Here is a 13,017-nt window from a genome sequence, read left to right on the forward strand (position 1 = left end):
TAAGACAAACACTAGTTCAATTTGGCTAATTTTCGAAGCAAGAGAATCTCTGGAGAACGTGATATTTTCCGAGGATTGAGATCAGTTTTTGAAGATTTATTAAAAGATATTGATGATCCTGATAAATGTTGATCAAGTGTTTAAGGTACGTTTCCTTGTTCTTTCCTCTAATGTTCTTTCCAAATTGTTATGTTCTTTTCACAACTTTACTTTTATTGTGTCATCAACATAGTTTGTTCTTTTAAATCAACATAGCTTGTTCTTTTATATCAACTTACATAGATTGTTAAAAAAGAACATATAATGATTTGAAAAGAAAAAATAATACTTAAAAAGAACATAGTCTGATTCGTGGTAAAAGAACAAAATTACTTTTTTTTCTAAAATATAGATTTAGTTTTAAGTACATCAAAAAATCGCCGTTTCGTCTATTTAATTAGAACATAAAATCGTTTGAATAGAACAAATAACACTTAATAAAAGAACATAGATATGATGCGTGGAATAAGAACAAAAATATATTTAAATAAAAATATAGATCTAGTTTTAAGTGCATCAAAATATCGTCGTTTTCGTCTTTTTACTTAGAACACTAAGTGGTTTGAAAAGAACAAATACAACTAATAAAAGAACATAGATTTGTTGTTCTTTTCGTCTCTTTCATTCTGTTCTTTTGTTTGATAAGGAAAAAGAAAATGTTGTTCTTTTTCATGTCTTTTGTTCTTTTTTCTTATTTTTTTTGTCGTTTTTATTTTATTTTGAGTTTTCGTTATTTATTTCTCTTTTGATTTGTTCTTTGTGTTTTGCAAAAAGTTGTTGTTCATTTTTTATTATTATTTTGTGTTATTTTTAACTTTTTTTACAGTTTTTTAATATTTAATAATATTATCGATAATATGTTTTTTTTGTTTTTCAGTTGCATTTTTCACACGATGTTCTTTTTGAAAAATAGTTGTTCTTTTTGTAGTTTATCAGAAGAGATCGAGAATATGTTATTTTCATTTTTGTATATTTTCTTTAGTTTTTTAACATTAGTGTTCTTTTCATGTTTTAGTTAATGTTCTTTTCGTTTACTCTATTATGTTCTTTCTGTTTAGTTTCTTTTGTTTTTTTTTTGTTTTTTTTTTGTTTTTTGCGTTTTCTTTTAACGTTTTTGCGTTTTGGTGCAGGTGCACGTAGATCTACGTGCAGGCCCCTGCACCATCCGCGCGTTGGTATAGATCGGGTCAATGTGGGGTAAAAAAGTACGTTATCCATTTCTTAACTATTACTTTCTCCGTTCCGCAATACATGCATCGTTTCTCTTTTGAACACTATTCATTAACTAACTTTGACAATTATTGTTTCAAATTATGTAAAAACAAACATAGTCAAGTGGGATATTCTTAAATTCGTATCAATGTGAGGATTCCAATCAAACTTATGCAATATATTTGCTTGATCACTGATTTTAAGTACTTCATATGCTCTAAATCTTCTTCTTCCACGTTTGGTTTTCGTCCGATGATTTCTCTTACCTCTTTTCGTACTTGTTGCATAACTTGTGGATGCGCTAATAATGCCGTCATTGCCCATTCTAGTAGAGTAGTAGGGTGTAAGTTGTATCAGTCCCACCAAAAAACATATCCTGCATTATCATTACACAATATTATTCCATATTATATTCTCACTGTTTTCTTAGTGAAACATAAAATTAAATACATTACCACACAGAAATAATTAAGCAAGTACAGTAACTAATACGAGTCATACCTCCAGTTCTTGATGACATTGACGGTGCTGGTAATTCTACTTTGGTGGTCTCTTTTTCTCGACTCTCCTACATACATGATACATACATAAAAACATGAGTGATTATGAAGAAGAAACATTTGGGGATTAATACTATTTTAGAATGTCCGGGATATATAATTGTCTTACCATTTCATTGATAACGTACGCAGCAACCTATACTATATCCCAAGAAGAAGGAATGAAGGATCAGCACTGGCGGATCTAGTGTGTAGGGAGTGGGGTCACTTGACCCCACTTGGCCAAAAAATTTTACATAATTTTAGTTAATTTTAAACTAATTTGTATTAAAAAGTACCTAATTTAGTTAATTTTTCAGTAATTTTGTATTAGTGACCTCACTTAGTACAATTTCTGGATCCGCCACTGGATCAGAGGCAAAATTTGGAAAGTTGCTTGACCATGTAACCTCACATCCAGCTTCCCATCCATTAACACTTAACAGTAAGATTTGACATTTGATAAGCTACATGATTTCCATCGGGTACGGTTTAACATAAGAGAAGTTTAAAGATTCAAACCGGCTTTGCAACTCAACAATTTTAGTTATGGAAATAACAAACCCTCAGAATTTTAGTTAGTTAGGATTTTTGTCACGTACCTCATAGACTCTAAACTAAATAGACTTGTAAGTTGTAGTCATAGCCTATTTATAAGGTTGATAAATTCTACTCCCTCCGTTTCTTAATACTCGATCTGTTTTGACTTTTTGCACTATTCAAATAATTTACTTTGACCCTATTTTACTTATAGTATATGAAAACAAAGGTTAGTATATAATATATTTTTGGCTTCATCTTAACGTATATTTTCAAAATATTAATATTTTTATAAGTTTTTATAATATTTAGTTAAAGAAATTGGTGGTCAAAGTTGTTCATTAACAAACGTATCCGGTCAAAACAGGTCGAGTATTAAGAGACAGAGGGAGTAATAGCGATCATGTACGCGTATATATCAGGTCAATGTGGGATTAAAAAAAAAAACTTTATTTGTTTCTTAAATGTTGCACTACGTCGATTGTATTTTACGTTCCCTGACTCATAGTTTTTTTTTGATGCTAACCCACGCATGACTTTAACTCTCAAAGTTATTACACATTTTCTTACGTAAATATTATAAAAGATTGTCAACGGCACAACGTGAAAATTTTAAAAATTAAAATGATACGATCTTTGTGAAACGGAGGAACTATACATTTCGAGTCGGTCTATGAACGGTTAGAAATTTCTTAGAACATACTTATTGATTGATTTGGGACTAAACTAGAATTGAATTAAAAACTACAATTTTATCCTGGAATAATGTTTAAACTCCGGCTTAGTTTCTGTAATTTTGGCTGAGCCTTCTAATCGAAAAAATCTTTTATCTTTATTTAAAAAAAAACAACTTTAATTACTACGTACTTATTAATCCGTATTATACTCTTACTTGCGTGTTAAATTTGTCAAAATGCAATCTGAAATTCAGGGGCGTGGCAAAGATATCGAGGGCCCTGTGCGATTTCACAAAATGGGGCCTTTTTTCACGATACAAACATTACTTCTTCTTTTTCGAGGGGATATGATACAAACATCTCTTTGAAGTTATTTAACTCAAATTAATAAAGGATAAATTTTATTTTCATTGGTATTTCTTTTGTGGTGTACGTTACTAGCATTTAAAAACCCATTTTCTCTATTGACATATTATTTTCTTTTTTGTACTTGTATTTAAAAATATTCATCAATGTTAATAGTACAATAAGTCAAAAACACAAAAACTGAATAAATTTTTTGAAAGAGTGAAATAAAATAAAATAGAAAAAATAAAATAGAAAAAACACTTTAAAATTTGAAATTTATATTATTAGAAAGAGACTCTGAATTTATTGGTATGGAGACTTGAATTTTAGAAATATTAGAAGTTGAGAATTATTGGGAGCAAAGAATGAGGAATTTATTGAAAAAGGGAAGAAAAGTAAGTCATGGAGTAAAACTGTAAAAAGTAAAATAAATTAGAAAAAGAAGAGAGAAAAACTGTAGAAATGGGCCCAGCCTAATGGATCTTGACAACTAAATTTTCAAAAGCTAAAAAAATAAAGCACTACGGGGATCGAACCCGATCATTTGCTGCAATTGGCTTAATGCTTATCCACTAAGCAAAGAGAGATTCTTTGTAAGGTTTAGGTGACATAATAATTAGATATTTAATTCGGGGGCCCTCTCGACAGGGGCCCCTGTGCGGTCGCCCCGCTCGCACCCCCTCTCCGCCGCCCCTGCTGATATTGTACATGATCGAAATTGCACGTACACACTAACACACATAAGTTATGGTTGCATATATAGAATTGCATGTACGGGGCCGGTTCTGACATCTTGAAGGCCTGGAGGCGGTTCTATAAATTTGATTATACGACATGCAACAAAAACCAAATGATTAGAAATGGAGAATACGTTTTACTCAAAATCGACCAATTTGAGATACTTATGGCCTAAGACGATAAAGAACCTAAAAATATGTTTGGGCCTATACTCATGCCTAAAGGTAAAGGCTAAAGACTAAAGTCTGAATTGTTTTGCCTAAGCTCACCCCTAACCATGTTGGGCCACACATATCAGACCAAGATGATCAACTCTAATTTTATTTTATTTTTATTTTTGTTGGTGGTAGCACCTTGTTCATCCTTAAGGCTAATTCAGATTCGGGGTAAGTTTTGGGTGGATAGGTATTATTCCCCTACCAATTGTTGTTGCGAGGGATCGAACACGGTCCTTCCTACCAAGTTCAGCCCCAATCACCACTGAACCAACAGACAATTGGTAGATGATCAACTCTAATTATAAACGATTATATGAGCATATTAATTTTATTCAGTTTGACCGGATTACACTAGTTCGTGTCAAAATCAGATCTTATATTGCCATGGTCAAGTTTGTTTTATTTTTATTTTTTAAAAGAGTTATAAAGGAATTACAAAATTAAAAAATTGGAGAGTTTACAAATACAAAGTTGAAATGTTATCCTACTTTTAAATCGGCACTCTTGACTATTGGCCCAAAGAAAACATTGGTCCATACCCAATTTGAGTACGAATCAACCCGTTCCAAATTGGATAAATTGGGTGGAGATAGCTTTGCAATATCACGTCTTTTGGATCAGAATCAGATCGAATCTAATTAGGTGAAAAATAAATCGGCCTGATTCGTATATAAGTCGTTTCAGGTTGAGGCATATTTCTCACCATTAAGATTATTAAAAACATTTTATCAGGTCATTTTGGTTCGGGTATGGTTAAAATCGTATCGGGCACATTCCGAATCAAACAATTTGGTAATTTCGTCTTTGTAGTTTGTATACTTCGTAACATATTGCTACTTAATCCCCACCACTTTTCACGTAGTGATGGGCCCAATTTGTAGTGTGATTACAACAACTAGTCAACTAACCTCCCACGATATGACAATTACAAAAGAATTATAGAGAACAAATTCCTCTTTTCCTCGTTTTGAGTTCAATTTCCTTTTGCAATTCTATAATCCGCCATTAACAATCACCGTTCACCAATATCTATCATAAGCTACCTCCTCAAGCTATTTTGATTTTGATTCCAATTTCCAAATTTCTTGGTTAGAGGTAATAAGTCTCTTCATTAATTTTCACTTTGTTTTTTATTGATTAAATGCTTCATCCTTCCAATTCAATTTTCTTACTTAATTATTCCCTATTTAATTTTGGTATATTCCAAGATTTACATTATTACTAAGTTTTCCATAGTTAATCTCATGAATTATAAGGTTTCATCCCTTTTTCCTTCAACTTATAAACTCGAGTTTCGGTCAAACTAGATTTTAATGAGCAATAATGAATTTTGTAATTGCGTATGTTAAAAAAAACACTAGAAAACAAGTTTAATTTTTTTTTTATAGCCAAAAACAGTTTCATTTGTCATTCCGTCGATAACAATTGCATAAGGTGCATTTTAGTTATAACATGTATTACTTAGTTTAGTTATTTTAGTTATAATATGTATTTAGATAGCCTTTATTTTCCCCTTACTTATGTTATTTGAAAGTACCTAAACTTATTTTTTCTGAAATAATTGAAACTAAGGTGAACAGACGTCTAATTTTGTATAACGTAGTTGAAGAGAACATGGCCGATCTTACGGAAATAGAAGACAAAATGATCCATAAATTGGCAACTTCAATTAGGAAGAGATTTGAAAAATTACCCCCTACATCACCCAAATGTTGCATATACAAAATCCCTCGAACCCTTGGAGAGGTGAATAGATCGATTAGCCTACACTCCATGTCTAATCTCAATTGGCCCTTTTCACCATGGCAAGAAAAAGTTACAATCCATGCAAGAAAACAAGTTAAGGTACTTGCAAAACTTCTTAAAAAGAAATAAGAAGAAAAAGTTGTTAGACTACTTAACACAAATTAAGCAATGGGAGGAAGAAGTACGCGAATCTTATGTAGAACAAATCGAGTTAAATAGCAAGGAATTCAATGAAATGGTGTTGTTGGATGGGTGTTTTTTGATTGAGTTCTTCTTGGTGTGGTTTCTTGGCGAAGCCGGTGAAATTGATTGCATTTTTAAGAAACCATCTTTGGAGCTAGTAGTCATGCGTGACATCTTGTTGTTAGAGAATCAACTTCCATTTTTTGTATTGGAGGGTTTGTATAACATTGCTTTTGGTGGTGACGAAGAACGGGTGTCACCCCAGATTGAAAATCCTGGATCCGCCTCTGATGATGAAAAAGATGGTGTGAAGCCGTTGCCATCTTTCCTTAATCTATGTTGTGAAGTACTATTTAGTACAGGGAAAATCGAGGTTTTGGAGAAATTCAGAGGTCGTCAAGTTTTACATCTTGTTGATTTTTTAAGGTTATGTTACCTTCCTTCAATTCTTAGGGATCCTAACGAGAGGACGGTCCATAATAGTTTGGAGTTTCCTCCGGGAGTGGAGAGGCTTCATGATGCCGGGATCAAATTCGAGGTGGCAAAAAAAGACGTGCCCTTACTCGACATAGAGTTTAGTAACGGAGTCCTAAAAATCCCGAAACTAGAGGTGGAAGATCATACGGAATCATTACTTCTAAATTTATCGGCATTTGAGCAATGTCATTACCATCTCGAATCTTATATAGTCGATTATGTCGTGTTGATGGACGTCCTAATTACGACCCTTAAGGATGTTGATATACTCACGAGTGGGGGGATTATATTGAACTCCTTAGGTACAACAGAAGAGTTTGCGGATGTTTTCAACACAATATGCAAAGGAACAACTTATCAAGTAAAAGGGTTCTACTATACTCATCTTTGTAAAGAGTTGAATGCTTATTACAAAACACCTTGGCATCGGTGGCGGGCGACGCTTAATCATGATTATTTTAGTAATCCATGGACAATTATTTCAGTAATTGTTGCTGTTGTGTTGTTAATACTTACTGTTATACAAACAACTTGTACTATCATTTCAATGAAATAGTAAGATTAGTTATTATAAATGTAAGGGAGGGATGATTTGGTTGATAACTTGATATTAAGTGTTGATTGGTTGGTTGTTGAAACTTGAAAACCATACTTCAAACTTCCCCAATCTATGGATATTTGAGTGTAACAATTTTCTCTTAGCCTCTAGTCTAATTAGGCATGAGATGAGAGACCATAGTTATATCGCTAACAAAGCCTTCAAATACATCTCCTCCTACTTCTTATCCGCCGTGGTGCGAGCAGGGTTTGACATCTTTAGATTAATTTACAAATATATATATCGATCTGCCTATTTACAAAAGGCAGATAGCGTTACCAATTATTTCACTTTAATGAGCATCTACATATCTTCTCTATGATCGAATTGTTAACATCATACGTGAAATTCAAATATATTTTTAAAGATGTTATTGGACTTGCACTCATCTACTACTAGTCCATGACATTTTTTCTCCATCTATAATTGACTATTATTCGAATTAGGTTGAACTAATTATTCTAAACTAGTCGTGCAAGCATGATACCATTCATCTTCATTTGTGATAAACTATTGGGATTATTACATTGTATGAATAAGTAAGACAAGTTCCCGCCTCATTCATCTTCATTTGTGATAAACTATTGAGATTATTATGGCAAAAAATGCATTCCCGAAGTTTACGTTTCATTCTTTAATTATTCGGCTTGTAAAAATGGCGACCATGTGAATACAGTACATGCGATGAGTTTTTACCCATATTGCTCGGGTTTTAGAAATTAATTGACTGCAAAATTGTCAAACAAATTGTCAAGGAGTGTTCGGAGCATTCGAAGAAAATTTAATTTTAACATGTGATTGATGGCATAGTAAAAAAAAAAAAAAAAAAATCCATTTTAAAAGCTATACAAAGTATTAATTAACTACTTCCTCCGTTTCAAAAAAATCTTTACAATTACTATTTGCACGAACTCCTATGTAATATTTAACTACTAATATATCCAATTTCGTATGTGGCAAAATTATAAAAATTTGATATTCTGAAAATACATACCGAGACCAATCCGACAAGATCTTACATGTAAAGTTTTGATGTATATAATAGTGAGAATTTACGGTCAAATTTTGTATACTTTGGACACATTTTCCAAAGCGTAAAGAACTTTCAGAAACGGAGGTAATATACAATTAAGTTCCAAAAACAAAATAAAAAAATAACTATACAATTAAGTTGAGATTATCGTTGCATATTACACCCGTTTCAAAAAGATTTGTACACTTACTATTTGCACGGATTTCAGTGCAATGTTTAACCGTTAATAGGATATGTATGGCAAAATATTATAAAAAGTTATATTTATAAAATACATTTTGAGACGAATCTAACAAGTTTGATAAATATAATAGTGAAAATTTATGGTTAAATTTTGATTGTTAGACACATTTTTCAAAACTTAAAAACTTAATGAAACGAAGGTAGTACAATACAAAATAGTATGTAGATGCCAAGATTGCCAAAGAATTTAACTTATGAGGTCGAATCTCGTCTATACGGTTACCAACAAATATGATTAGCACTTCCCTTGAACATGATTAGGAACAAGACAAAAGTTTGGTTAGGGACTAATCCCAAATCCCAAATCCCCAATCAATGAATCCCGGTATCTATGTCTCCCTCTTTCTCTCTCGTCTGCTTTGACTATGAGCTGACTCACAATCTCCATTGATCTGGGGCTCTTTCTTCTCAGCTTCAATCTTTTCTTTCTTCCACTCATCAGGTATTCCTAATTTCTTCCATTTTTAATCATGTATGCCTATTTCCAATGTTTATTTTTGTTACCAGAAATCGCCATTTTCAACTTAGAATTTTTCATTTTTGAATTCTGAATCATAAAACCCCTGGCATATATATTTTAAATAAGTTATAATCCAGATTTAAGTTAGTGATTTTTTCTGATTTGACAGTTTGATTGCCTTCATCATTTGATTTTTGGGAATTTCTTCAACCTAAATTGATTAAGTTTGACAAAATTATTCATTTGGGTGTTTTCTTTTGTTTTTGTTTTTGTTTTTTATGCCAATTTAGTGAAATTAGATTGTTGTTACTTGTAACATTCACATTCTCCTAATTTTGGAGGTATAACATTGATTAAAGCCTTTTTTTAGGCTATTTTTTCGGCACCACATTAATCTGTTGCGTCCTAGAATAGGTATAATCCAATTATGTGCTTTAATTAGTGTAATTGTTCGATTTCTTTGTGATTTGTGATGTGGAAGTCCTACTTTTATCTTGTTTTGGGGCCTCAGTTTCTACAATTTCGGATTTACAACATATCATCATTGTGCAAAATCCTGCTTGGATTTTCTTTTATGAACAAGCTGCAATAAATTTCCGAAAAGGCCTGCATTTTAACACTTTTTTCTTTTCTTGTGAAATCTCAACTCCCATATGGTCCTCCCTACAGTTCGTTTTCGAAACTGTAGCTGGAACTCTGGAAGTTGCATTTTAGTAGCTTAAGCTGTAGAATTCTCCAACTAGCTTATTTTTCCAAAATGGTTGGAAAGGAAGGGGAAGGAATAAGAGGAGGAGCGAAGATAACAGAAAAAGGAAATGAAAGAATTTTACTATTGTGTTCTTTGGTTTGATAAGATAGTACCATGAAGCAATCTCCTCTTTTCTTTGGTTTGGTTTTATAAGAAACAGACTACTTCAACCAAATTTTACCAATTTGGTGGGAAAGCAAAAGTAGAGTTATGTAAAGAAACAAAATGCATGCAAGAAGCCCTTTTTCCGTTCTTTTACTACCTATCCCTTCCAATCAAAAAGCTAATTTTCGTCGACAACCTCTCTACACCTTATGGGTTAAGGTTTGATTGTGTTTTGTTTAGTACTTTGTATAATGTATGAGGCTGCTCTGCAATCTGATTTCATGAGCTTGTCTCACATGTGCTTTCCTAAAGCAACTGTAAAACGCATAAACCTCACAAAGGTTTGAATATTGAGGACTTTACTGTTGCTGGTTTTACATACCAGAAAGAATGGGTGCCCCATAAGTAACCTTTCATCTTACTGAAATAAAGTCTACATTCTTTTCTGTTCTCCCATGGCCTATTTCCCAATTTTAGGAATAGCCAGTAGTTGGTATTAAATTTCTGGGAGTTTTCTCATATAAATTCTGATCATTGTTTCATATGACAATTGACAAAGATATCTGTGTAGTGATCCAACTTATTGTATTAGGTCTTGCTGCTAGATGGTTGTCCTAAGATTTGTTTAAGTGATCCTTTTGATTTTCTTTGGAAATTTTTTGTCCAAGATTGTTGCAGCTTTGTACATTGTTCAGGTCATTCACAAGTATCTGGTAGCCATTGCCTTAAATGTAGTCATACATGGAAGTATGCAGTCTTTTTTCTTGCTACTCTGCCTCTAGTTTACTCTGATATGTGGACGTATTTATCCTGCTTCAAGTTAATTTGTCGAGCATTATTGGTCAAAACATTTTGAGAAGAAGCTACCTTTTTTTCCTGCAATCTCCAACCAGTTTCTTGATTCATATTAAGTTCCCTTCCTTCAGGAATTCAAAATTGAAGCAGGGCTGGTGAGATCTATCATGATTTTTCTCTCTTATGCTTTACCTTGAAGCTTCTGAGGGTTGTTTCTGTTTGTAAGGTATAGATGCCTGTTTTTAATTGAGTACCTCATCCGTCTTTGATCAAATGAGCTTATATTTCTTGTTGGTTATGGTTGTTTCTGGTTGGATGATGAAGTTTTCCTGTGTCATATGATGTAGCTCAATGGAGGACCCTATTGATGAGTTAGCAACGACCATCATGAAAAAGTGTGAAACACTTCCCCCTCTGTCATCAAAATGCTGTATCTACAGAATCCCCAGAAATCTCCGGAAAATTAATGAGAACTCCTACACTCCTTCCCTTATCTCCATTGGCCCCTTCCATCGTGGAAATCCAAGTCTGCACGCCATGGAGGAGCAAAAACTGAGATATCTGCATAGATTCATTCAACGAAATGGTAACAGGGACTTGGAGGATTACCTAACTGCATCAATGAAATGGGAGAAGGAAGCACGGGATAGTTATTTAGCAACCATTACTCTGTCCAGCATAGAGTTTACAGAAATGCTAGTGCTTGATGGCTGCTTCATTATTGAGTTCTTCTTAACGTGGCAAGGAAACACTATCGACCACAATGACCGTATCTTTCACAGGCCAGCACTAAGCCAAGCAGTTTTACGTGATCTTAAATTGCTGGAGAATCAAATCCCACTTTTCATACTTGAAATTCTGTACAACATTGCTTTTGAAGACAACAAGAAGGTCCCTAGCTTCTTGAAGCTAACTTGTGAATGTATGATCGGGATTGGCAAAGTCCCTAAACATTTCCAGAAGACAAAGATGTTGCATCTGGTTGATTTCCTGAGAACTTACTACTTACCACCAGAGAGGGAAGAGATTTGCTACGAGAATCAGGACTGGGATTTCCCTGATGGAATTTCTGAGCTCTATGAGTCTGGTGTGACATTAAAGGTTGATAAAGATGATAAGTTCCTCAACATCAAATTCGAAAATGGAATCCTTTATATACCCGAGTTAATGTTGGAAAATCATACAGAATCTCAACTCAGAAACTTGGTTGCCTTTGAACAATGTCATTACCCTCGAGAGTCTTATGTGGTTGATTATGTTCTGTTTTTGGACAGTCTAATCTATGACAAGAAAGATGTTGATGTCTTGGTCAATCATGGTGTTATATTGAACTCTCCAGGTAGCAGTGAGGATGTTTACAGACTCTTCAGCAATATCTCAAAGGGAACGACATATTCACGAGGAAGCTTCTACTATGCTGATGTTTGTAGGCGCTTAAATGAGTATTGTAAGACTCCTTGGAACCGATGGAAGGCTATACTTCGCCAAGATTACTTCAACAATCCATGGTCTATGATCTCTACGATTGCTGCTATAGTTTTGCTTATTCTTACTGTCATACAGACATATTGTGACATTATTCAACTCCAGTACTGAATATATATCCCAATTTCCCTGCACAATCTTCAGAGGAAATGGTTGTGAATTTCAGAAACATTGTGTCCAGAAATTGCTGTTGTAGCAATATGTATCAATTTCACTATCATATACCAAGTGCTTTGTGTAAACTGTATACTTTGGCAATTGCTTTAATCAAACTTGATTATGCTCTTCTTTTAAGTAAACTTTTGGTATTATAATGTACAAAATGACCTCTCACTAGGTACGTACAGTCCTCTCCTACATACAACTCGCCTCGCCGTAGCTCGGAACTCGAGACGACCTTGAGCTCGTGAGGAACTTTAACCACCTGAATTCCCTCTAATTTGAATAAGAGACTTAACCGAGAGTGAGTTGCATAATTCCATTCCAACTTTCAGTTTTGCCCTTGGACTTTTCTTGTAGATATTTTTTATTTTAATTTTGTTGACTTCTTGTTATGGTAGATTTTCAAAGTGTATTTAGCCGAGGAAGTATAAATCAATATCTGATATGTATTTCACAAATATATATCACTCACTAAACAAAAAAATAGGGATAAGACAACAAAATCATTTTTTTTTTAAAATGACATACGTTTTTGGAAAATGGCATTGGTTTTTGAAAAATGGCATCCATTTTTCCAAAATGGCATTTGTTCTTTGAAAAATGGCATCTGCTTTTATTTTTGTCTTATCTCTATTTTATCGTTTTAGTAGGGTGATATGTATCTAGAAATA

At 33.3% G+C, this 13,017-nt stretch overlaps 1 protein-coding gene and 1 pseudogene across 3 annotated transcripts; both read left to right on the top strand.

Moving 5' to 3' along the window:
• Window positions 1-5,229: 5,229 nt before the first annotated feature.
• On the top strand, window positions 5,230-7,333 carry LOC110805819 (UPF0481 protein At3g47200-like; annotated as a pseudogene).
• A 1,515-nt stretch (window positions 7,334-8,848) lies between these two features.
• LOC110774808 (UPF0481 protein At3g47200-like) lies at window positions 8,849-12,483 on the top strand. Of its 3 annotated transcripts, none has more exons than XM_056843366.1 (3): window positions 8,849-9,033; window positions 10,831-10,925; window positions 11,024-12,483. In XM_056843366.1, the coding sequence occupies exon 3, from the start codon at window positions 11,051-11,053 to the stop codon at window positions 12,293-12,295; it is 1,245 nt and encodes a 414-aa protein (XP_056699344.1). In that variant the 5' UTR covers window positions 8,849-9,033; window positions 10,831-10,925; window positions 11,024-11,050; the 3' UTR covers window positions 12,296-12,483. The 3 variants fall into 3 exon arrangements, with proteins under 3 accessions (XP_056699344.1, XP_056699341.1, XP_021835092.1); XM_056843363.1 differs by having other exon boundaries at window positions 11,047-12,483; XM_021979400.2 differs by lacking the exon at window positions 10,831-10,925 and having other exon boundaries at window positions 11,047-12,483.
• The last annotated feature ends 534 nt before the right edge of the window (window positions 12,484-13,017 follow it).

The sequence above is a fragment of the Spinacia oleracea genome, chromosome 1 (genome assembly GCF_020520425.1).
Source record: "Spinacia oleracea cultivar Varoflay chromosome 1, BTI_SOV_V1, whole genome shotgun sequence".
Classification (NCBI taxonomy): domain Eukaryota; kingdom Viridiplantae; phylum Streptophyta; class Magnoliopsida; order Caryophyllales; family Amaranthaceae; genus Spinacia; species Spinacia oleracea.